Source organism: Pseudopodoces humilis, chromosome 9 (genome assembly GCF_049639895.1).
Source record: "Pseudopodoces humilis isolate 2021_Gansu_Grassland_sample_001 chromosome 9, ASM4963989v1, whole genome shotgun sequence".
Lineage (NCBI taxonomy): Eukaryota > Metazoa > Chordata > Aves > Passeriformes > Paridae > Pseudopodoces > Pseudopodoces humilis.
Window position 1 is genome coordinate 19770692 of NC_142208.1, and position 26404 is coordinate 19797095.

At 41.2% G+C, this 26404-nt stretch overlaps 2 protein-coding genes across 2 annotated transcripts in view; one reads left to right on the forward strand and one right to left on the reverse strand.

Moving 5' to 3' along the window:
• Positions 1-875: 875 nt before the first annotated feature.
• Positions 876-8951, reverse strand: ANKRD1 (ankyrin repeat domain 1). Its single transcript, XM_005520611.3, has 9 exons — positions 8811-8951; positions 7477-7656; positions 5568-5705; positions 5371-5478; positions 4676-4774; positions 3440-3538; positions 3203-3301; positions 2957-3055; positions 876-1786 (listed from the first exon to the last, which is right to left on the reverse strand). The coding sequence occupies exons 1-9, from the start codon at positions 8838-8840 to the stop codon at positions 1676-1678; spliced, it is 963 nt and encodes a 320-aa protein (XP_005520668.2). The 5' UTR covers positions 8841-8951; the 3' UTR covers positions 876-1675.
• A 14181-nt stretch (positions 8952-23132) lies between these two features.
• The window catches only part of PCGF5 (polycomb group ring finger 5), a 103825-nt gene continuing 100553 nt past the window's right edge, over positions 23133-26404 (forward strand). The window contains exon 1 of the mRNA XM_088059350.1: positions 23133-23191. The gene's annotated coding sequence lies outside the window, so the exon portion shown is untranslated. The remainder of the gene's footprint in view (positions 23192-26404) is intronic.

Consider the following 26404-nt stretch of genomic DNA (forward strand, 5'->3'; position numbering starts at 1 on the left):
GAACATGGAGCTGTTGGAGTGTGTCCAGAGGGTCACAAAGCTGGGAAGAGGGATGGAGCATTTCTGTGTGGAACTGCTAAGAGAGCTGGGGTTGTTCAGCCTGGACAATGGAAGGCTCCAGCGCCACCTTATTGGGGCCTTTCAGTATTTAAAGGGGACTTATAAGAAAGATTTCTCCACAATTTTCATCACAGCTTGTGATGGGTTTAATCTAAAAGAAGGTGGATTTAGTTTGGATGGAAGAAAGAAGTCTTTTACAATGAGGGTGGTGAAGCACTAGAACAGGTTGTCCAGAGAGGTGGTAGATATCCTATCCCTGGAAACGTTCAAGGCCAGGGGGGACAGGGTTCTGAGCAACCTGATCTTGTTGAAAATTCTCTGCTCGTTGCAGAGGGGTTGGAATAGATGAGCTTTAAAGGTCCTTTCCAGCCCAGATTGTTCTATGATTCTATGAAATGGGACATCAGGCCCTGGCTGACAGCGCTGAAGGTTGTCTTGCTTCTGCTAAGGCAAGGAAGAAGTGTCTGCCTTTCCTAACAGTACTTGACATCTCTCTTGGCTTGGATAACTGGAACTGTCTCGTGTTTCACATAGTGACTAAGAAATTATATTTTTTAAATCAAACTCGGTAATGGAACTGTAACTTTCTTTTACTAGCTATTCAAAGTATGGTGTTTCTGCTTTCACATGTGTCTCCATTTAACTAAGTCAGTCAGATGGGGTTTATCTAACAGTGGCAGGGAGGTTGCTCAAGGGATGGCTGCTCTTGGCAGCTGAGACTTTTTTTAATTTTTAAGAATTTTACAGCAGACACGCTGTGAACTTTCTTTAAAGAGAAACAGAATTACCCCATGCATGCTCACCACTCCAGCAAGTAAAAAGAACCACTCTATTAATTTAATCTGAAATTGATCCGTTCAAAATTTACAGAAAAAGCAGTACAAATTTACAAATATACATAATCTGATTTTGCATTCTTCTATCATCATACTTTGTAGTAGTCAAATTTTAAAAAAATTCACTTCCCTGATACAGTCTCCTCTCACCTTCACAACATTGTATCTGAATCCTTCAGTCCAGAGGTGTACATGGTGGCTGCAGCTCTGTCCTCGAGCTCGTTAGCAACCACCATTGCCAAACCCTGAGTAAACACCATTACTGAACTACTTCATTAAATCCACTTGGCACCTCAGTATACCTTCTTCCATTGCTCTTCCACATACCGCCACTCAATTCACAGGTTATTTTAGTAGTGAGACAAGGCAACAGTTGCAAGTATTTGCTATTTAGAGCTATTGGAAGGCTTGAGGAAAGTTGCTAATCTAGTTGAAAATGCTGCCATTTAAGACAAAAGGATTTGTGTTGCTGGCAAAAATTGCATTTAGACCATCTATAAAAAAAAAAAAAAGCTTAAATAATGAGCATCATTAAAAATTACTTTTAAATAAATAAATAATAAATAGAAATAAATAAAGCTATTTTAGAGCTAGTGGAATTTTAACACTCAACCTGTGTTTTAAAATAATTTCTTTGCAAGTTTCTTGCAGTTTTCAGTGAAGGCACCTCAAATAATCCAGTGTCATAAATATTTTCAATAGATGTTCAAGGACATTTTCATCCAGGTTTGTGGAAACCATTTCAAAGCAGCAAGAAGAGCATGGTCTGGTTTCTCTCTTCAGAATTTACCTAGACGGGCACTCTTTTTGGAATTGTCTTTCAGGCTGTTGAATATCTCTTTGGTGCCATTCTGCCACTGAAGAACAAGATCCATAGGGGTTTTCCCTTCCTGGTTAAAAGAAACAGGAATATTTAATTTCATCCAGTGATGGCCAAGTCCTTGTTCTTTCCTAAATATTTGTTCAGTGCATCTGCATGATGTGAATCCCTTCTGCATACACAGGCTTAGACTTACTCTTGCACCCCTGAGGTCAGTACTTTTGCTCTACAGATCTAGTCCCAGTCCTGGTCAGACCCATGATGAAAATTCCCTGGGTTTCAGTGGGTTTAGGCAAATGCTGTGACCAGCAGAACCTGTGGGTGTTCCTTTTGTTCTAGTTTCAAGTGATTAGAAACGTATTCAGGTTCAATCTCAGTAAGACACTCTTCATATAATGTAAAATTCAGATAAGAATTGAATTAGGGTATGAACCACAGCAATTAAGTAGGACCAATTTTTGTGTACAGACAAAGTCTGAGAGAGCAAGTCTCTGGCCTTTGGGTCTGTGCCTTCCATAAGTGTCATACTCCAATGAGGGATCATGCTGGGAGCAGCCACATTTCAGGGAGGTGGGCAGAGAGTGCTCCAGTGACTGTTTTCTTCCTTGTCCCCTGGGTTTTGACCAATTGTCAGTCAAAACTGGCAATGGTAAAACCCGTGCTACTGCTGCTAGGTTTGGATTTGGGAGAAAAGTCAAGTGTTCTATTTAACAAATGGTTACAGAGCTGGAGCAAAGCTGCCGCTGCAGTGACTCTGAGTGCAGCCAGGCTGGGACTTCTCTGTCTGTGCTCAGCCACGGGGGTTTGTTGCCCAGCAGTAAGGTTAATGGCCAGTCCTCCTGGTGTAGTGCTGGGGCTGGCCCTCAGCTGTGGCTTTAACTAAGAGATTTCTCTTACGAGCTAAAAGCTTTGTTGTCTCTGTGGTGGTTGAAGCCTGGGGGTTGTGCAGTAAGTGTCTGTCTATTACATCTTTTCATTATATGAGTAATTAAAATAAATCGCAGAAAAGTGTGATGTTGTCTACGTGCAGATAATGGGTTCTGGTTTTAGAAGAGGTACTGAGTTTTCCTCTCTTCCCTGATCTCCCCCAAGTTACCCTTTCCCTGTCTCAGCTCTGCTTTAATTAGCTCTGAAGTGATCTAATTAAGTCTGTTCAAAATAGTCTCTCCCGGTCTTATCTTGAAAGCCGTGGAACGGCTCTGGTGGGAAACCTATTTTAAAGCATTTTAAAATCACTTACGCAGTTCTTCAGAGTCAGATCTGCTCCGTGCAGAATCAGAAGCCTGATGATTTTGTAGCGGTTCAGCCTTACGGCGTCGTGCATTGGCGTGTCTCCTTCCTAGAGGTGCAGAGCACATTGTGGGCACTGCCGGGGGGCACTGCCGGGGGGCACTGCCGGGGGGCACTGCCGGGGGGCACTGCCGGGGGGCACTGCCGGGGGGCACTGCCGGGGGGCACTGCCGGGGGGCACTGCCGGGGTGCTTACCCTGTCCCTGGCGTTGAGATCTGCCTCGCAGGCAATGAGGTGCTCCCCGCAGTCGTAGCGACCCGTCCGCACTGCCACGTGCAAGGGCGTGCTGAGCAGCTGAGGGTCAGGGAGGAGACGGTCAGTGACACGGAACAGGTCAAAGCTGCTTCGAAAACAGCTGCTAGAAACTACTGGGAGTAAGGGACAGCTTTTCGTCTTCAATTAAAAAAGCTGCAGACTTCCTGAAGCACGTACCTTGTCTCTTGCATTTATGTTTATCCCTTTGTCCAGTAAGAATTTCAGAACATCCAGATTCCCACCCCGGCATGCCCAGTGCAGAGCTGTAGAATGAAGCTTTAATAGGAAAAATAAATTAAAAACATATTAATACAACATTGTATTAAAATGTTATATTTAAAACATTATATTTAAAAACCTATTTTAATCAAATTAATTAATTTAATCAAGTTAAAATAATTGTATGCAATTTAACTTAGAGCACGTCACTGCGATCACACAGTGATCACAGTTTCTAGTAAAAAAAATTGTTTCTGGTAAAACAAAAATCGTTTCTAGCAACAGATTTTCTTATTTTGCCTTAATTTCTTCAGTACTGTGAATTTCTCACTCTTCACATTCATTGCGTATTACTCCTAAAGACAGACCTTGGCAACGCTGCTGTGAGAGAGGATGTGTTTTGTCTATTCTTTGAGCTTAGAAGTTACCTCTAGCCAGGTATGTGGCTGCTATGTGCTATTTAAATTTTTTATTCGATGCTTTTTGGGTTCTAAAATGCATAGAAAATGAAGTTCAAGGGAAAGAATAGTTCTCTTTAAAAAACAAACAAATCCCCAAGTTATGCAAGTCCACAAAGGGAATTCCTTTTCCTCTACAAGATTTATCATCTCTGCCCCTGAGCTGTGCTGGAAAGAGTCCCTTGCTGGTCCCATGTGCCTGTCATTCCGTGAGCACTGCTGGGTTAAGCGAAGGGAGCAAGGCTGGACCGTGCCAACTGTTCAGCAAAGGGAAAAGGGTGGAGAAGCAAAGAAATGGCTGCAGAAGCTGTTGATACTCAGGAGCCCTTGTGGCCAGAATTCTGGAGGAGCAGGGGGCTCTCCCGAGCACAGCCTTGAAATCCTGGTGTGCGTCATGCTGACCCTGGACACCTGCATGGGACAGCGCTGTCTGAGCACCTGCCAGCAGGCTGAGGTGGGAGCCTGACCTCAGCTCTCTTACCCTGCCCTAGGCTTTCTTGTTTGTGGCACTCTGCTGGCCAGCACTTCCTGTGTTTTCCAACCATCTTGGCACAGGGAGGCAGACGCTCCCTCCTGAAACCTCTTCTCCACAATGTTATTTTAAGGATAATCTTCAAAGACATTGTAAGGCCTTTCAGTACTCCTCCTCTATGAGAAGCACTTCTATAAATGGTTCTCCTGGCACATACAAGGTAATGAGCAGCTTTTGGAGGGAGGTGTGAGTGGATGTGCATACCATGTCTTTCTGTTCAAGCTGGGCCCCAGCTTCCACCAACTTCTTCACCACCTCTAGATGTCCTTCAGAGCACGCCCTGTGCAGCGCCGTGCGTTTGTACTGGCAATTGAAACAGTGCAAAGTTAGACATTGTATACGGCACAAAGGTATCTTCAAATCTCTTCTCCCGCCCTCCCTCGGATGATGGCAAACATACATACATACTCCATGCTGATTCCTTTCAAAGACCTAATACTTTTGTGACCTGAAATCTGCTAAAATTTTAATAGCAACATGATAGCTGAGAGCTGCCTACCCAGTATTTTAAAGGATGGGAGAAATACCTGCCGTACAGCATCCAGATTTAAAATAATGCCTGTTGTGTTCCCCATCCAACATGCTACACTGTGTTTTGAAAGTGCAATTTATGCATTATGGAGTATGAGGGCAGCCACTTATTTCTGTTGTTCTGCAGAAAAATTTCTTACCCCTTTTTCCATAGCATTGGAAGATCAACTTATATGGAAAATCAGGTTCTCCTCAGCACCAACAGCCCATAGTGGCCACTAGAAAACTTGATGTACAAAACTTCCAGCATTTATTTACTTTCCCCCGCCCCTCTTTTCCTTTCATGAGAGTGGAATCTAAAAACCTCATGGCAAAAGTTATTTTTGCTCTCTTCTGTAGCAGGCTTTGCATTAGGAAGAAGACGGTACCTTATCACAGACATTTGGATCCCCTTTGTCTGACAGGTATTTTTCAATTACTGGCAACTTATTCTCCAGTGCAGCTTTGAAGAATGTGGGAACATCCACAGGTCCTGTCTGAAGGAAAGAATATAGAGAACATAAACGTGTGTGGCACAAACCCCCATTAATGCTTTCCCAGAATAAGGTACTTTGAAGTAACTTACTATAACTTCTGGTTCAGGTTTCTTTAAAACAGGTACTTTCACTTTCTTGCATCTTTTCTTCTTCTTCAGCTCAATAATTTTTTCAAGATCTTCCAAGTTTTCAAGTTTTGACCTGGCCTCTAATTTCTTCTTCTTCAGCTGAAACAAATCAGGGAAGGCAGCAAGTTGAGCTGTGTGACCACCTCTTCCTTTCAGAGTGGCAGGAAGCAATGTGATACTATTCAGCTGAATTCAATTAAGACTGGATGAACTTTGAAATTTATTTTTTTTAGATAGGGCTAGTTGACCATTAGAATAAGTTGCTAACTATGTGAGAAATTCTATCTCATGTATAGCTTTTCATATACCATTAGACTACTCCCTAACTTCTTGAGCCATATGCTGTGGCATTAATTTAGGCCAGGAGTCAGAGCAGCTCTGCTGTCTCTTCTGGCACAATTTAAAAAATCTCATGTGCAGTTTATGAGAGCTGGAAAGCTCCTGCAGTTTCAACTAACTCACTGCCACCAAGTGATTTTCTTCAATCACTTTTTTTTTTTTTTTAATGATGCATCCTCTAAATTACTGGAACTTAATTTTCTTTGCTTAAAAACATACCCTCAAGATAAGAATAAGGTTTAGAATGATCCTAGCATTTCAGTCCACAAGTGTTACTACATTTTGGGAAGCCATGAAGAATGTCCTTAGTGTCCTTGATGGGGCAGTTCAATAAATGTTTAAGTCTTCTCCAAACCTGCTTGTAAAAAGCATCTGGGCATGAAGTCGGTGTGAGGCACTGCTGACACCAAGGGCAAGTGTTGCCTGGAGTGAGATCCCACAAGGTGTCCTTGACTTCAGAAGGGAGACTCTCGAGCAAGGGCTAACAGGGCGAATACAGATGACAGATTCTGTCCCATGGTGTGATTAAGAGTGAATACACTGGTGACACCCTGTCAGATGGTATACAGTTTTGTCAAATGAATTCTTATTCAAGTTATTTCCACCTCTTCTTTTTATTGTTCTCTGCATTTGTGGTTTGATCTGCAGATCATTGGCCTAATAGAAAATAATTATGCTGACTGTGAATAACTGGAAACCCACAAAGTTCTTAGGAACATGCTTTGAAGGAACTCAAAGGAACAAACTTTGAAGGAACTTTGTAGCCAGTAATGATGTCTCTGTTGAAGTTTAAAAAGTAATTTTTATTCTAATGTTTCTGAGACTGACTTTCTCACTCTTCATTTTTTAGAACAGAGTCTTAGTTCCCCTGCTACTTAAACTTCATCATATCAAAATAATTTTAAATTTTTAGGCCAGTTGATTACTAATTCACAAAAAAAAAAAAAGAAAAAAAAATAAAGATATTACAGCTACTGTGTTATTGGGGGAAAAAAACCATCAGTTCTTAAGGATCTAGGGAGAATTGTCATGCTCCAGGAACAGAAATTGGTACTTCTCTGTAGATCACTATGTGTTTCATTTGTAACTGTTCTTCCCAAATGTGGTAGTAAGCGCAATGCTGTGTTTTCCTAAGAATAACATTTTCATGTTAATTAAGGCTTCTGGCTTCAGAAATGCACTCTTTTGTGGGTTAGTTATTTTTGGTAGCAGTCATTAGGTGTGCACTCTGAAGGTGTCTCACTGGCTCTGCTCCCACCTCACTGACAACCAGCAGCAGGGTTTCAGTCAGACAGTGTAGGGGATGCTTTAGCTTCTACCTCCAAGTATTGCTGCCTGCACCCACAGGCTACAGAGGTGAGCAGATCTCCATGGTCTTCAGTGGACTTTAGACCAACCTCCTTCGTGGTGGTCTCCCAAAGATTTTTCTAGCTCCCCATGCATGTATTTCTAGCTTAGAGAGAGGCAGAACTTCAAGGACTGCAGCAGGAGATGTATACATGATGATAAAGCAGAAAACACAAGAGCCTACCTCTGCTTCTAGTTTTTTCTCCTTCTCATAAGCCAGATCACCTCGGGTCAGTGAGTGCTCAGGGATTGTCTTCAGGTCCTCCTGCTTCTCTAACCTTACAGCAGCTTCATACTCTCCATTTTTGAAGTCCTCAGGGAGGAAGCTGCCAGTCTCTTTATCATCCACCTTCTTCCCAGTCACCTGTAAATGCAAACATAATATAATGTAATCAGTGGATTCCTGACTGCAGTAGCCACCACCTGGGAACATGGATTGCCTAGGGCTGATTGCACCTCATCCCTGCCCTCTCTGGCAGTGTGTGACAGCCAGGACAGGCCATTCTGCCTGTGCCTGCATTAGCTGGGGATGCAACTGGCTTGGGCCCTTCTGCCATGCAGTTAAATCAGGTTGCTGAGTGATTTCAAGGCTGGTTTTATCCATTGCTGTCAGTACCCAAGTCCTATTTATAGCAGAATGTCAGAAGCTATGTGATGCTGTGCAGCAGCACAGCTTTCAGTAGTTTTCAGAAATATTTCTGATGCCCAATTAAGTGTGTACAGAGATAACTTGTTAAACTTAACAGAGGCAAATGTGTATTTTGAGAGTGGTTCATGTGGCCTAGACTGCCTGTTTGATTGCCTTGTAAAATTGTATTGTTATAGAGTCTAATGCAGAAGAAACTATGAGCACCTTGACAAGAGCTCAATACAGCATTAACTAGTTAGGCAATTGTATCTTAACAAAGCTATCTGGGAAGATAAATGCAGTGCTTCACTGAGTCATTCCTGTTTTCCCAGTTTCTCAATCAGATAATTCTTAGTCTGAATCCTGCAATGGAATGTCCCATTACTTGTGGTCTAGACCTAATTTTTCAAAAACTTTTACATCATGAACAGCAGTGGCTGTAGGAATTGCTAGAAAACAATACAATTATTAAGATGTTAATTTAGTATTATAAAATACTGTCATTTCCCTGCATTAATATGTTGTCCCAGTCCCCTATTAGATTGGAATTACCTAGTGTGATCATAACATTACTGGCTTCTAAAAATATATATAAATTAAAATCAAGGACAAAGTCAAATAAATAACTAAATTTTGATTGATCTTTACCTGGTGAACTGTGCTGTGATGTCAAATCAAAACCGCTGTGTAGTTGTATCTGTGGTGAGACCCTTTCCCAAGAATTTAAAATGAAAATATAATAATATAACAAAGAGTATTTTACACCTAGAGCACAGCAGTGCTGATAACCTGTTAAATCAGAGAACCACAAGGGTCGTCTTTTTCTGCCTGCTCTAATGACAACCTAGAAAACAATTAATTGTGAGTAAATGAAAGAAGGTTGCACCTACCAGCTCTTCTACTTTCATCATCATCGTCATGTTTGCTGGTGAGCAAAGGCTGTGCTCCTGTATGGCTGAAACCTCCCGGGGCTCAGGCCAGCTCTGCAGGGACCACCACGCTCACTGCACTTATATATCTTTGGGAGAACTGTGCTTGAATGAGATAATCTTCCAACCTGGGAATCCAAGTATGCCCCTTGCGCTTGCCAGCTGAGAGGTGGTTCACGCTCATTCCAGACACGTTAACAAGCCAGATCTGGTGTCCAGGCAGCCAAGGGGCGTCAGCTGGGCGAGGAAGGGTGAGAGCCCCACAGTCTGACCACACCAGTATGGGAATCAGAATGAAATGTGAGCTCATCATTCCTTGGTAGTGACTGCACTGCTCAGCAATGCGAGCCATTCTGTGCTCCCAGTGCCCACTAGGACAGCTGTCTGTTGATACAGCATTATAACTTCATCTTCTTTTTTTTTTTAATTGACATTCAGATGACTGTAAGACACTGGAAAGGGTAAGTGGCTTATGTACAGGGCTTGTAGGAGTATCTTCCTGATAAATGGATTACTTCTGAAGTCTTAAAAAGCCATTCTCTTCATTGCTATTTATTCTTGGGTGATAAACACTTTTAGGGGAAAGGCTTTTTCTCATCATGATGACAGTCTTCTATATTTGTTGGAAGGAATTCTCTGAAGGGATTACTATAGCAGAATGATGTCTCTGGTGCTAAAAGGGCCTATGACACAGTAAGTTACAATCAGTGTAAAATATCAAAACACTAAGATTTGCGTTTTTCTGGACCCTTGTCAATGATTATAAGCCAAATAAAAAAGGGAAAACTTAATACTGTTTTCTCAGGCAATATTTTCCTTCTGAATATGAGAGAATAGGTGCCCAGAAGTAATTTATTTATTTTTTCTGATAAGGTGAGATACACACAAATCTATGTAGATAATGTGTGTGTTTTGGGGAAAAAGAGCTATTGAATCTTTTGGGAAAGCTTGTCTTATGCTAGGAATCAAGAGAATGATCACCAGCAGAAAGCAGTTTTATAAGAGGAAGATGCACTAATCTTTGCATTCCGAGTGTGGATAAATGCCAAGAAACATCAGTTCTGTGACAGTGCAATGCCTGGAGCGCCTGTCCGGTGAGGTACGCAGGTCACCTGGCTGAAATGAATACAGCAGCTCAGGTGCTTCAAGAACAACATGTACATCAGTGCTTCACCAAATTGAGACCTATCTCGGATGTTGTTTATATCATTAGCATCATTAGCATGCTGCATTCCTGACATTGACCTTTCAAGGTGTCTCTCATCTGAACTATCCCCCAGTAATCCGAGTACATCCAAACTCGTCTTCTAGTGCCCATCATACCTATGCCCTCCCTTTCCCTGAAATGAAGCTGGACATCAGGTGGTTCCTTTACCACTCAGAATATATATGACATTAGAGGATGAGTCCCAGAACTAAAATAGAGTATGTGCTAGCAACACAACCTTTCAGAACATTTTTTTCCAAACTGAAGTACAGCAACGCTATCATTCCCCCCTAGTGGTATGTTCTGAATCACACTGCCAGGCTTTTTCTCACTGCAGTTTTGTACTCCTGCTAAATGTCTCTATAAGAAGCAGCTCTGGCTCTTTTTTTTGTGTGTGTGTGTTCTAACAGCTTACCTTAATCTGTTCAATTCTCTGATTTTTATTTGGGAGATTGTCTTGAAATCCACAGCCCTAACAGGATGGCTGTGTAGAATGCTTCTGTTTTAGTGAAAACAGATCACAGCAGAGACCTGGCACAGAAATATAGAGGTTTGCTTTTAGAACAAAAACTGTTTAAGGAACTGTAAACTTCCTCTGGACTCGTTTTTTTGAAGCTTACTTTTCCCTTTTTTTTCTTTCCCTTTGATTTTTTTTTTAATAGCTTGATATGTAAAACTGACTCAGCAAAACCTAATGTGGAAGCTTTAAGTGGGTAGATCTTCCTCTGCAAATGGTACATAAATCCAGATCCAGAGTAGCTTTACAGGAAAACTCAGTGCCCTGAGGGGAAACAGAAACCAAGTTCTCACAAGTGCTACCGAAACACCACAGTTTATTCATCTTTAAAGCATCCCATCCATGATGACTAAGAGAATAGTAAAGAATAAAATATTCCTTGATTATCCCAAGTATCTGCTTTAAAAGAGTGGCACCCAGAAACCCACTTTAACCAAAGGCTGGGATCTAAATTAACCTAACAGTAAATGCTTTTAAGCTAAATGTCATGTAAACAAAGGCAACGCTATTGAAATAGCAGAAATGCATCAATTTGTATCAGCTAAGACTCTTGGCTTATCACTATTGCTTAATATTGGAGGGGGAAGTAGATAATGAGCTTGTAACCTTGTACTGGATGGTAACCACTCAATTGCCTTTCATCAAGTGATTTCTCGTTAAGGTGGTAATAGCAGATGGTCAGTGGGCGAAGTGTAACAGGAATCTGAAAAACTCTTGCCACCCCACTGAAGGATAAGGGCAGAGAAATCATCTGCAAGGTGTGAAGCAACTGGATATTGTCACAAAAATCCTGCACAGAGAAAACACGAAAGGACAGCAGGCACTGCATGACAGGGAGAAAACTGTGGCACACCCTGTTCCCTGCTACCAAAATGGAACTCTCTGACTAGAGTAAAGAATGTTTGTAATTAACTTTTCTAAGTGATTAATTGTAGAGTGAAAGTATCATGTGATAAAAATGATATTGCCACCTCCCGTCAAGTGTGTGACCGTCGTGTTTTCAACTCGTCTATCTTACATTTTCCAGCTCTCTGCCCTTGGCTCTGTCCATGCACCCATAGATGCTGCCCTTGGATGCCACTGTGCCTGAATTCCTTTTATCCATTTCCTGCTGCTAAATAAAGGCATGAAAAAATCAGTTGCTGAGGAGTGGTTATGGGCCAAAGAGATTATTGAGCCAGCAAACTGCTCCACATGTGTGCAGTCAAAGATAAATTCATAACCAAGGTACACAGAAGAAGTAGTAACCTACGTTACTCCTCCTTGGATTAGTGACATGTTAGTGTGTAATGGCATGTTTATTTTGCAGTGTGTGTGTGCACCCAGCACTTATATATCCCAGCACCTTACATATCCACAGGCAACAGAGCAGTATATAATTGCATATTGCAAAAAATGCATTTATTTCCTCTTCTTTCTTTTTAGCTGTTGGTTTTCTATAAAAGATACGAAACACTTCTATTTGTCTAACATGTACTCTTTGATACTTTTGTCAAGAAGTTAATTGGTTTGAGAATTAGTTAACTATGATATGATAATTATAGCACTCATGTTTTAACTTTTTCAACATAGCAATATATATATGTATGTCTTTTTTCTAAAATGTTCAGGAAATTGCTACATAATCTGATTGGAGAGTACTTATCAATTTTTTGGGTCTAAAACTGAAAGGAAGTATAATGTCTTCTCAGCAGAAAAAAATCCCAAAAAACATTTTTATCCAGGTATGTTAAGCTAGTCAAGTACATAGTTAGAATGTAAGGATTTATTGAATAAAAAAGATGAGGTTAATTTTTCCATTTTTCCAGATCATTCAACTAGCAGGTTGCTGGTGTGGACAACACAGTTCTCTGGTGTCAAAACTCAAACCAGCAATGAGTCAATAGTTGCATCACTTCAGATAAGCTTAAAAAAAATCTCTTCAAATTACATAAGGGTTGGAGATTTCACATAACATGAAAAAATGCAACTGATTTCTGTTTAAAAACAAGGTGTTTGAATGTATCTGAGGTTTATCACAATGGCATTTCTGCAACACATGAGTCTAGATAACTCATTTGAATGGCTCTCAGGGAACAAGCAAGTGCAGCAAAACACATCAGAAGGGTTGTTATCTGTGGTCAAGTGGGTTTATCTCTTGGGTGCTTGCTTTTCGAGTTAGCAGTACAGGTCAGGGTCCTGCTGCTCCAACCTGTGCTGATGCTGTTCACATAACCTCTGACTGCATTTGTGTGTGGGAGATAATGTACATAATTTCCTCAGCTGCTGCAAAAGGGCTTTTCTGTGGAAGTGTGGAGTTGTCTTAAAGGTTTCTACTGTTCAGAAATACTCCAGAACAACTCTAAGTCAGGCAGGAAAGGAGAGTGCTTAAAGTAAAGAACAGCGAGTGCCTGCCTGCAAATCCTGGCCACCTGAGTCACGATCCAGCACTGGCCACTTGCTCTGCAGTAAAGCATGGCCAGTACTTCTGAATAGCAACAAGGGAGAATTCATCTTCACTCTGGAGAAGCTGTGGCATTTTTAAACTTTATTTTTATTTAGAATTTCACATTGTCTGACTTAAAGCCTCCAGTTGTTGAATCTTGGTAAAGCTTCACCTAAAAGCTCCTAATTGCTCCCTCTCATCCCAGTAGTGCAATGCCTTTTTTTTCTATGTAAGTGTAAGGGGCTGCTATAGTTTTGGGTGATAGAAACATCCCTCTGAAATGCTGCATGGCATGAAATGCACAGGACAAAATCCAGGTCCTAGCTGTCCTTTGCTCCACTTACACAGCAAAAGCAGCGGCTCAGGGGCCATTGGAGAGCTCCATCGGGAAGCAGTGCAAGACTTTACAGGCTGTACCTGAGGAAGTGATGGTCACTTGCAACTGGCTGCTTCAGTTTTAGGAATTCCACTCTGCAAAGGTGTCAGATTTCATGTGGAGCTTTTGACAGCAGTGACCAAATAACATCTAGCCGTTGCTTTTCCCATTACAGCATATGTTGAAGTAGTTATCCAACAGGATTCCCAAATCCATCTCCAGGCAGAATCAACCAAATTGCATTTCTCCCAAGGGGAGACTTTGGGAAGCCATCAGGTCCAAGTTTCTGCTCAAAACAAGGTAAAAATTGAATTAAGGTTGTTCCAGGCTTCATCCAAACAGATCTTAAAAACCTCCAAGGAAAGAGATTTCGTAACATCCCTGGCCATCCTGTCTGATGTCTGATTGTCCTCATAACAATTTCTTTTTCCTTATATATAGCTGAAACTGCCCCACTTTCAATTTATGATCATGGTGTCTCATTCTCTTCCCACAAACCTCAGTAAAGAGCCTGGCTCTGCTTTCTTTGTAACCTCCTGCAAGGCTGTTTTTACTTTCCCTGAAACCTTGTCTTCTCCAGGCTGAACCAGTCCAGCTCTCACAGCCATTTCCTAGACCATGAGTGCTCCAGCCCCCAACCATCCTGGGACTGATTTTACATCATTGTTTGGACACGTGATGAAAATACTAAATGATGTTGTACCAGGAACTGATCCTTGTGGGAATCTGCTGGAAATAGTTCCACTCGTTACTCTCACCACTTTGCAATCTGTCAGTGAGCCAACTTTTAGATCTTCCAAAGTGCATCCTTTTAATTCCATACAATGCATGCTTTTTAATCATACCGACATATGCCATGAAATGAAATGCCTTTGGCAAGACCCAAGTAAACTGCATTAATATGAATGCTACTCTCAACCAGACCTTTCATTCTGCAAAAAGACACTTTTTTATAAAGCTTTGCTTTGCATCTAGCCCCACAGGTTGGCATCCATTTCATGTAATTTGTCTGCTTCTGTCTTCATAAAACTTTGGTTAATAACTCATCCCCCTGTTTTCCCAGAACTGAGTCAGGTCAGCCGGCCTGTTGTTAACTCTTTCATCATTTTCAGCCAGTCAAAACATCTTGGGAGCTAAGAAAAAATGAAAAGGAGCTTCTCTGCTTTACTGGCACTGAAGTTGGCCTGTGATATCTTTGGATGCAGCCCATGTGGATGCTCTACCTGAGTGAGATTCCTGCTTCTTGTGAATAAAAAGGAGCTCAGGGAATCAAGGTGATAAAGAATTGGATGGATTTTGCTTTAAAAGATGAGGATGTTTTCATAAAGCATTGATTTTTTAATTTCTGAGCAAAACAATAATGTGTCACACCCGTTATAAGATGTGCACTCAGGCAGCCTCTCTCTCATTTATTGGAATCGTATCCACTATAATGTTAGAAACAGCTTGAGGAGAATTTTAAAATCACTATTACCTGATATCCTGATATACCTGATAAGGGAAAAAATAACCCTTTTATGTTTTTATTTTGGGGAAAGAGGGATTATTGTTTTGGGTTTTGTTTTTACTTTTAACATTTTGCAATTAAAATGTAAATGTGCAAATCTGCTTCACATTAAATTTGCTGAAAAGCTATTTCTCCCCTTTCATGAGGTTTCAGTAAGATATCATTTTTATCCAAGCTGTGTTTAAAAAATATCTCCTTTGATTCCAATAATACCAGTGAGGGTGGAAAAGCATTGATGCAAATTTGGAGTTACATTACATCATATGTTGGTCATCCTCTTGGGGCTTGAAGACAGATACTTCTGTGACTGTAAATAGAACACAAAAATACTTTTTCTCTTTTCTGTCAGTTTATTATAGGTATACAGCATATACTAAAAAAGAAGTTTGAGCTTAATTTTAGAGAAGAGAGCAAGAAAAATGCCAACAAAAAAAAAGGCAAGCAAAAAAACCCAAATACATATTTTCCTCTAAAGTTTCATAATCAGGCAAATTTATGTCTGTGATGAATTTGGAGAAACAACTTGTGTCCTTCTGTAACATAGAAGTTTTACAGGAGTCTCTTGTGAAACTGGCATGGGGTTTCTGTATTCTGTTTCATTTCATGTTCACAAAGTGTAGGGAGTGCATGCAAAGGGACAAAAGAGTCTAAATGGTCTAAATTGGTTTCTCTGGGTCTGAAAACTGCAATGTCTTCATCTACAGACACTGTTTTTAGGAAGTTTCTATTTCACAAAGGAAAATACTAAAAATCTCCCCCACAGCTATTTTGTCTCATCAAAGGCATCTTCACACCACAGCCAGCTGGATAAGGAGACCATGGGGTAGGTCTTTTCCTCAGAAAATCTGTTTTTATCAAAAGGAGATAGAGAGGTGACTTGGCTGTACCAGGACCAGCCAGCACTTCCTGAAGATCTGCCCATATCTAATTCACACACCCTGTGAGAAATTTGCTATGAGCTCTGCTTCTTTTTTCATGTTTTTTCGACCATCTGTGTGGCAAAGACATTGTAGGCATAGGCTGTTCACACTCTAAAATCATAGAAAGAGAGGGAAGATTCTTCTTTTTCCTCCCCCTCCTGCATCGATAGAGAGGACGCAGGACAGCATTAATACAAATGAAACACTAAATTTCATGGTGAAGAAGTGCAAAAACAAATACATACCTTATTTTTTCTCATGGATACAAGAAAAAAAAATCAAGAAACTGAGATACTGAAGGGCAGTGTCATTTGTCACTGCCCAGTTTTTCACATGGCCAAGGGTTGTGGCTGAGTGACCACAGGAGTGAATGTATTCCCAGAGTTTCCTGCCTGAATGGCAATGAAGAGGCCACTGCCTTTTCTGACACATGGATTCAGACAGCTGGGTTGTCTTTATTGCAAGTGAGTGGCCAGTAAATTCTGTTGAGTAACTTTATGTTTTCATATGGTGGTGTGTGATGAGGAAGGGAAAAGGCATTGCTTTCCCACTAAGCCGCATGAGTCAGAGAACTGGTTTGGAGGAAATGAGAAATCACCAGGGGCTTTGCCAAGAAACTGCAGCTTGTGAGACACAGCAGAGTTTGGCTAGTTATTTTGTTTTCTTCATACAGTCTCTCTGCAATTCTTAGTTTTGGCAGAAAGTGGAAAAGAAATATTGAAACATTGGATGTCTAAATTCCACTGGGCTCCTGGCTTTCCTGAAGCAAGGAAGAGTTGGGCATCTCTGGCTGACTACAACTTTGTCTGAATTACAGCTCCGATAGGTATGGAAAAACTTTTTCCTTTTATTTTTCAATATTCTTAAGCTTTATTTGTCAGAGGCCAAACACATGGTCACAGTGTGAGCTCTTAGGTTTGCATGTGTTGGCTCAGAATGCCAGACTGCTGAGGTTAGATCCACGTACAGGTGAATTTGTGATTATCCTTGCAATTTCCTTTTGGGCTTTACTCTTTCAATGTTTGATCACAGAAATCAGTATAAATGTTTCCCTGTCTTTTGGGGAGAAAAGAATTCACTTGAGACATATAGGGCATCTGTCACCTCCTGTCAGAAATCCCTACAGGTGACCTAGAGACTTTACTGCTTAATTTTCTAGTGACATTTCAAAGAGCTACTTTTTTTCACTAAGCTGCATAAGCAATAGTGCACATGCTCATTATGTTCTTGGGCAAGAAATTATTCTAGACAACAGATGAAAGCAAATCCAGTTTTGCTTTTCTCTTTATTACAAGTTGGTAAATACTTAGCTATCAACACAAGAAAAGCAGCAGCCTTGCTGTCTGGATTATCTCTATGTTTTTGCTGCAGTATGACACCTAGTTTTTCTAAAACTTATAGCACCTGCACCCAAAGGCCATGGCCCCCATCAGAACTTTTGATACATGCATGAAATCAATGAATACATGTTTATTTGGTGGCTGGTTGTAACAGAATGAAGACATTGAAAAAGCTGAGTTTTTCCCTGGGTGCCAGAAGTAATTTATATATAAAACTCAGGAAAAAAAAGTAATACCTGGAGTACGGTGTTAAAATGTAATTTTATTTGCTTTTAATTACAGCTGTACATTTGACAAGGGCACTTTTTAATCTCTTATCAAAGCATTCGATTTTTCTTTGATCTAACAATAATTTATTGAGTGCAGTTGCCACCAGCATCTGTAATCCTTCTTAAAATCCCTCTATGCATTCCACTTTCTTCTAGGCTGGCCTTTTTCTGTCCATCACAGTAAACGAATTCTCCCTTTTGTTTATATGTGCATCTTCCATTTGTCTCCACTGGGGTTAGAGGCACTCACGTACAATGAATAGTCCTTTGAAGTGTATGTTTTCTTCGTGTTTTGTTTCACATGATCATTAATTAATATGATTATTTGCCATTTGGGAGATCTCAGTTATCTGCATTAATGGAGCCTTTAGAATGGGGGGGGAAAACAACCCAAACACTTTCTTGTTTGTTACTGTATGTAAAGGAGTAATGGTGGGGATGTGTAGCAGCTTTCCTAGATATAGCAGCACTCTATCACCAAGTGATAGAGTTTCACTGGCATCCTTATGACATTTTAATGTAAAGAAAAACTAAAATGGAAAGTTTTGGGCCTGTAAAATGTTGCCTCTGTCACCTATAAATGCCAAGGTAAGTGGCCTTAGTACTTTGAAGCAACCCCATTGCGGTTTAGCACACTCAGTGAAGTCCAGGTCCTCCTCACACACACAAGGCATCTTGCATTGATGGACTGTCCCAAAACCACTGACTTGGCACAGAAGTCCTCCAGTGAAATGTGCACTCCTGAAAATGGTATCTAATACACTCTGAGACTACAGTACCCATCTCTTACTGAAAATAAAACCAAGCAGAGTGGGCTGTAGCCATTACTTAGCCATCAGAAATCATGAGGAGATTAGACATCAACTCAGAAACAGAATCATGAAAGTTGCAGGCTCTTGGCCTGAGTGTATCTCTGTATTTATTATGAAGTTACAGATGGGTGGAGTCAGTCCATATGGTGCCTATAGATTTTTTAAAGTATAAGCCTAAAAATACAAAACTGAACAGCTGAATATTTTTAATTTTTGTACTTCCAACATTTCATTCAAGCAAATAATTCAAAGGCTTTGGGATAAAATGGTAAATTTGCCTTGTGCATTTTAGAATATTATCTCTATTTCTCTTTCCAGGTAGTGTAGGCTTCATAAGTTGTATGAGTTGAAGTCTATTGCCTAGAATCCATAGTCTCCTGAGATGTCATAAATGAGTTTGAATCTTCCCCAGTAATCAGCTCTTGCCTTCAAGCAGCTAAAACCCAGTTGGCTGAAGCTAATATGTCCAAAACAAAGATGAAGCTTACAGAAGAAGACCTTGGCCTATTCCCTTGCAATGTAAGAGCATCATCAGTTAAAAAGAGAAATCCCAAAATCACAGGTTCATCTGCCTTTTTAAAACTCAGTAACCACAAAATAGGTGCTACCTTCAGCATCTTCACAGAAGGTTGTGCCATATTGTACTGGGCTTGACCCTGGTAGCATCAGTTCTCTTAAGATGAAAACCAACAATTTCACCCTCTCTTTGACCAGCACATAGCAAATTTTTGACCAGCACATAGCAAATTTATCTCATTTTTGTCCTGCCAGCTATGTGCTGCTCGCCAGTGAGACAGTTCTTCAAGAACTGTCACATGAAGCAGAGCATCCATATGGAAGTCATCTCTAGATGCAATAAAATTACCACAAACCACCATGTTGTAGTTCACAATTTGTTCCAAGACTTTTCACTTCTCTTTCAGGACAGTATTCTCTTAAGTCAACTAAACACAAAAACTCAACCACAGAACATCCCAGCTGATAAGAACAAGTTAGTAATACCAGTCCTGCTCACAGGAGAGAAAACAAAACTCTGAAGTTTCACGAAGTGCTTCTTGCTCTAAGCATAGATTAGTTTCCACAAGCATCTCTTCCCATCTGTCAAGGACAATTGTCTGTGAGATTTCTGCTGGGCTGAACTAGTGCAGAGTTCCTCCCTCATTAAGATGGCTTGAATAAAGGGAATAGCTCCTAATAGTATCTTTTAAGAATTTACAGGATGTATTTATTAGTCATAATATTCATGAGAAAGAGGAGCCAAGTAACTGTCGGAAGCAGCAGTCAGAAGTGGACAAACTCGGCTACTGCGAGGAGCTGAACATGGAGCTACAAACACTCTTCTTGATCAGAGCAAGTGCCACACCACCTCCACAGCCTCTGGAGCTGTGAGTTCATGGAGTCCCTATGTCCAGGGAAAACATGTAGGGTCAGAAGTTTGCAGGGTTTTGGCTGAGGACTAAACCTCAGCAGCTGTTGACTCCCCCTTCTACTGTGTCTGCACAGGGAATGCGAGACCTTCACACTAGAAATGATTCCCAGTTGCAGCTGCTAGATATTCATAACAAATGTCTAATGGCTAAAATTGTGTGCTGCGGACAGTGTCACCTTTCATGTCATATGGGGACAATTGTGTATTCTCCACTGTGGCTGGGGTGTCCCATCCTAACATCATCTGGAGCTGTACTCCTAGACCAGGAACTGCTGTCACTGAGCAGTCAGTTCAGACCCCCGCTGATGCTTTCTTTGTATCAAGTTACTGTATTCTAACATTGTAGATATACCAGGACTGGGTAGCTGCCGCTGTGTCTCACTGCAAGAGAGAAAGTGTAACTGTAGCAGCCCTGTCTATGAATTACATTTGAATCAGGTTCGATTCCAGGTTACAGCAGGACAAGGGACATACGCATCCCATTCCAGAGTGCTTGCAAATTTGTGCTTCCAAAGGCAATGTGCCTTTTGTGCTGATATTGGGCATCACCAGGAGAAAACACAAGTAGGATTTATTGTGTTGATGAATGGAGGTGGATGAACTGCTGCTGACCAACATGAAGTTTCTGCTGCTTTGCTCTGAAATACCTTTCTTCAGAATCACAAAATCTCTGAATATTCTGATTTGGAAGGGACCCACAAGGATCACTGAGCTCAGCTCTTAAGTGAATGGCCCATACAGGGATTGAACTGTGACTTTGGCATTATTAGCACCATGCTCCAACCAGCTGAGCCTCAACTAATCCAGTCTTCTGAGAGGAACATGCCTTTCTACAGGTTTACACTGTAGAACTAACCTGAAATAGCGTTTCCATGAATCAATCAACTTTCCAACCCCCAGAATCTGGCAATCTTACAAAAATCTTCTTTCTGTTAAGATACAATGAAGTGCCACAAACAGCCTGGGGGGATGGAAAGCACAGAGAAGCTACTGTAATGTGTAGGGGTGCAGTGCAGTAACCAAAAGTACAGTGCACCTCCCACATGGGAGCTGGTAAGGACACACTCTGCACCAGCTCTGTGCGGGCTCCTGTGCATTCAGGGCACTTTGCTCCTGACACAGCTGATTATTTGTCCTGTTCAGACTCATCCTGGATATGCTGGACTTAGGGAAAATACCTGGAACAATTCTGTTGTGCTCAACAGCCAAATAACCAGAGGTTTCCTCTTGAAGTGGTAAGCTGCATGTTGCCATCCTGAATCAGTAGAATTGGTGCATCTGATAATCATGTGATTATCTCTCTTCAGCTCTAAACTTCTATTTGACAGACATAGATTTGAACTTAGGGCCAAAGGCTCAGAGAGAAGAGGAGGAAAGATCACTTGCTTTCTTTGCTTTGTCAGAGAAAAAAACATTAGAGCCCAGTGCCTTTCCTGAGGAAGGACAGGTTACATCGCATTAGATACTAACATACTTTAACAGGTTCTGGGATTATTTTTGAAATTACAAAAACAACCACATGAGTTATTTCTTGTTTACAGGACAACTGTTCTCAAAAAATAAATCTAGCAACAAAGGGGAGTGGCAGGGAAAGATAGATAGTATTTGGTTTCACTAACAGTCTAGTCAGATGAAAATATCCCCCCTATATCTGACCCTCAGGGTGTGTTGCTGGTCAAGTAAAGCCAAGTTGCATAAAGTTCAGCCAAGAGAGCACCAACTTTGGCCTGGTGAGGTGTTGAGGATGAGGTTTATTTCACCATATTTATGTATATAGAATCAGTTTAAAGAAGCACTGCAGTATTTGTTATCCTGTAAGTAAATGGCCTCACCCTGAGATGCACTCGGATCTCTTGCCTGGCGCTGAGTCACTACACTCCTGCAGGACTCAATCAGAGCTGGGAGCTTTGGATATCTTAGGGTTTGCCTCATCCAGAGTGTGATCTACTGGATCCTGCTGACAAAACCTCCTTCTCCCCTGCTGTTTAATTTTAGGATTTGGCACTGATGTGTATTTTGTGTCTTCCTTTGCCATCACACAAATAAATGAGGGTGGAATTCTTACAGAGAGATGAGGGGTTAAAGTCCTTTTTTGAGTAGTTTTGCCATTGCTGAGAACTTTTTCTCATGCAAAGCAGAAGTAGTTTTTCTGTCTGTGCCACAGGAAAACCAAAAGTTAGCAGAATTTTGAGTCAGTAATGCCTCTTTCCGTTTCTCTGTCGTGCATCCTCCCTTTGACATGTACTAACTTAATTTTTCACTTAATAATGAAGCAATCCCTGGAAACATTATGTTTTTTAACATTTGCAAGAATCTTGTCTCTGAGTTTGACTTGGGTTTTTTTGAAGAAAATTATCTAAGAAAGCTATTGTATTCAATCTATCACTTCATTGATCTGGATTTCTAAATTCACTTACCTCTGTGCATCTGTACAGAAGAGCATCAAATATTTTAAGAAGCATTTTAGCTCAAATTCACTCTCTGAGCTGCCAAAAAATAACAGTTTACATGAAATGATGCAGCTGAGAAGGGAGAAATAACCCTAATGATTAAAAAATTCAGGAACTTGTTCAGAATTTAAATATATGGGTTTTGGCTTTCATGTACATGAGAAGAATCCTTCCCAGTCCCTCTAACGGTGGCACTGTGTCTGCACCTAGGAATGTTATAAACAGATCATAGCAAAACATCATTCAAAATCACATTTCTTAAAATTATAGTCACAATATGATTCATCATAAATGCCATTATACTAAAACTAAGAGGAATGGTGATGAATTGTATTAAATGCACATGTACACTTTGCTGTTTCCTATATCTCTGCTATTCCTTCAGTGTTTCTTTTATATCCTTTCTAACAAGACAGTGAAAGAGAATCTCTAATTCATAACCTCTGATCTTGATACTATATTCTATCATATTGAGCTGTTCCTAAAATAAATCCCTCTAGTTTTTTGTGTCATTTGTATTCTCCAAATCCCACCCACGTAATTGGAAGCTTTGAGGCATAGTATGTGTGTTAATATCACAACACAAAAGAGAGCTATCCACAGGCTGCAGAATTGTGGGGCATTAATTTACATAATGTAGGAACTTATAAATCATAAGATACTTCTCTATGATAGTAGGATTTAATATAATTTATTTTCATTCATACCACATCTTAATGCAATTGGAAACATTTCTATTTGCTTATCACTGTACTTTTCATAAATGGTGTAAGAGTTTATTAGAATATTAGGAGGCATTGACCCAGTCAGCTGTTTTGTACCAGAAAAATGCCCATTGCAGCTCACAGATAGTTAAAACTAAAACAACCTTTATAAAGAATCATTAACTGTGTTCTTTTGTTTTAAATCCCAGTCACCCCTGTGCTCTGCTAGCAAGCTGTGCTGAACCAGGTGTTTCTGCTAAGGACCAGGGACCAGCTGACCTTCTCTAGTAAGAGGGGAGAGGAGACCAGACCATCTCCACCGAGAAGGCAAGCAGGAGTGGAGCAGCTTTAGGTGACAGCAGACTTCTCTTTAGCCCTGAAATGAGGTAAGTGTTACCTTTATTTTGGGCTGCTGTTGAGGGAGATGTGCTTGCTTTGTTTACACAGATATGCTGCAGTCTGTTTACTGTGTTTAACTGTTATTTATAATGTGCCTCACAGGAGCTGTGATTTGAGATTATTGCATTTGTTATCTGAGATGTTTTGTAGAAGTCTGGACTTCTGTTTGGAATCTGTTCTTTAACTAGCTGCCTTTCCCCAGGGTCACTGGGGAGAAAAGAAAAAAAAAAATTAAAAAAAAAGGATGGTGTAAAAACTTCACCAACTACTGTGACTCTAATTGAAGCTGTTTGCTCAGCTTCAGAGTTCCCTAATGTTTAGGACAGAAGATAATTCAGAGGAGAGGTTGGATATAGGACCTGTTTCCTGTAGAGCAGTGAGAAAGGGGTAAGATATGAACAGAAACTGAAGTTTGTGTGATGGACCACTTGTTGCTCTTCTGCAGGAGCACTTTCTTCAAGGGGATGAAGGAAAAAAAATCCTATGTTTGCTTTTTTGATGGATCTGCCTTTGTCTACTACAGCCTTTTAGTTCCTCATTTGAAAGAAAAAAAATCTTGAATATTCAGGTGGCCAATCTAACATTTGCAAAAAAAAAAGCCCTGCCCTCTCCCCCCTTAAAAACCTGCTGTAAATCTGAGTTCATTACGCTCCTTGTTCCCTCTTTGATCCCAGTTCCTCCCTTCAGGCTGTAGAAGAGATGAACTAAGAAACCATTGAGGCAAGGGGGCTGCCCTGAGACCTCCTACTTGTTTCAATATATCTGTGAAAATCACTGCCAAGAATTCCAGGGCATGGGGAAAGAAAGGGGTGTGGGATGCTTGCCTTGAAATGTTGCCAGATTCCCATATGTAGAGAAGTGCTGGTGTTTGGCTTGAGCCCTGCTCTAAGGGCTGTACCTGCACTCCAGGTCAAGGGCTGAGTCCCAGAGGCAGCAGGTTCCTCTGTTTCTGCTACTTTGGGACAGGCCAGCAGCTGTTTCTGAAAAGTGCCTGCTGGCATCAAGCTGTGTTTTGACTGGGAGTACTCCAGTATCCGCCTTGGTGCTTGTTCATAGGTAGTCAGGAGCTCGAAAACCATGTTTAGTCGATTTGCCAAACACAGCATATGTGAAGAAGTCTGATTTTCAGGGATGTTTTTTCTCTTTTGGTCTTGCTGCTTCACCAGAGTCTGAGGGATCTCCAGCACTCTTCATTCTCTGCCTCTCAGTAGCCACCAGCAGGCCCTTGCCAAGGGCCCGATTCCGTCACTGACTTTCCTGAGGGCCTGCAGACAGGGCAGGGACTGCCTGCCCTGTAGCTGTGATGGTGCATTGGCTTTCCTTCTCCCTGGAGAGTTTAGAAACATCATGACTTGTTTTGTACCTCCTGTACCTGTATCCTGTGGCACCCAGAGCAGATGAGCTGGATGGCTAAATCGTGCTTGGCAGCAGGCAACAGCCAGAGCCTTCCTGTGGCCGTCCAGCAGTGCAAACACTGCCCAGCTCTGTGTCACAGGCACCCTCAGCACACACCAGTTGTTCCTTTCCTGTCCCCTGGCAGCAGCGAGGCTGTGGAGGAATAATGCACAGCAAATAGTTTGACTCATGCACACCTTTAGCCTCTCTGCTCAGCAATGAGACCTGCATTTGCACATCAGCTTACGGAGGAATGATTTCCATAGCAACGGCCAGGATATGTGGGATAGTATGAATGCTGCCACGCAGAACATATAAAGCACCTTCTTAAGAAATAACTGACTACACAGGCTTTGAAAAAAAAAAAACAAAAACCACTTGCAGTTGGCTATCTGAAGGGAGTGTTGTGTAATTTTTTTGGTTTTGTTTTCTATGGTTGTAAAAAAAATTCTATTCATGAGGTTTTTAGATATCACCCTTTTAAAAAGACATTCTTGTGTAAAGAGTATGGGGGATTTCTGCTTTATAGAAACTGTTAGTGGATGCAGAGAGCATGGAAAGGTCTGTGATGATTCTTCAGCAACAGAGAGAATTTAATAGCCTGAATGAAGACCTGATAGGGAGTTACCTGAGGCAAGCACCAAGGGGAAGGGAAGAATAACTGCTCCATTGATTGAGGGGCAGGGAAGCAGGAGCAGCTGGTAGTCCCTTTAAGTAACAGGTTTTGTGGTTGTTACTGTGGGGCAGACTTTCTGTTATCAGAAGACAGGGAGGCAATGCTCAAGTATTTGGACATGCAGAGAGACAAGATGTTCCCATATGCATGAAGGAATAAAAGCCATTTAACTCCTGGCTACATGCATATGTATGTCCTCCCCTTGCTGCTGTTCTCCTGCTTCTTTTCCTCTTTGTTTTGTTTATTTATTTGTTTGTTTGTTTGTTTGTTTGGGAGGAGGGGGGCAGGGTGGAATGGGTTTGTTGCACAGCTCTATGTACCCACAAAGCAGCCCAGAGCCTGGACACCCCCGCCAGGCTTCTCTGGGAAATGTGGCAAACAAGTGTATTGGCTTCTGTAGGGTCAGGTGTGTTACTGCTTCAGGAGGGTTTTCCCCCTCCTCGGCCCTTTCAGATCGGGGAGGTGTGTCCCTGGGCACACATCTGCAGCAAGCTCTGTGGTGCCAGCACTGGTTACCTGGATACAAACAGCTCTGTCTTTCCGAATGGCGTGAGACTGGAAAGAATTGCTTCAGCTCATTATAGGTGGAATGAATAAAAGCAACTAGGCCGATTTCATCACTTCCTTACTAAGGTGGTATGTAATCAACAGTGTGTGCTGCACTGCAGCACAAGTACCTTAAAAATAAACAGTTTTGGAAGGGGAAAACTTCTTCATATTTCAGAAGTTTAACAGTTAATTGTTAATTAACTATTAAATATTGGAAAGACCTAAATTAATTAACAAATTAGATATTGGAAACAGCTAAAACCGTTGGCAATCTTGTACTTTAGCTGGATGCTGCAGACAAGCTCCATGTGCTGTGGAATTCCTGCCCCTTCCATGCATTGAGAGGCCTGGATGAGTTTGCACAGCCCATCTACCCAGATTTTTTTTTTTTTTTAAACTTTTGCTAAATAATTACTATTCTTAAAAGACTTACTTGTTGACTTATACAACCAGCTAATATTTTGTCCACCTGGTACTTTGCCAGTGAGAAGGGCAATGTGAGGACAGTGACAACTGGCTGTGGTTCTGTGTGGACCCTGTGTGCCTGTAAAGCAGCACCCAAAGGATTAGCTGGACCCTC

Excerpts from the sequence above, each read along its gene's own strand:
- ANKRD1 (XM_005520611.3), bottom strand. The coding sequence starts at position 8,840 with ATGACGATGATGATGAAAGTAGAAGAGCTG. Across the intron at positions 5,479-5,567 it reads AACCTGAACCAGAAGTTATA|ACAGGACCTGTGGATGTTCC; the intron begins GTAAGTTACTTC and ends TCTTTCCTTCAG. Across the intron at positions 3,539-4,675 it reads AGCTTGAACAGAAAGACATG|CTTCATTCTACAGCTCTGCA; the intron begins GTATGCACATCC and ends TTCCTATTAAAG.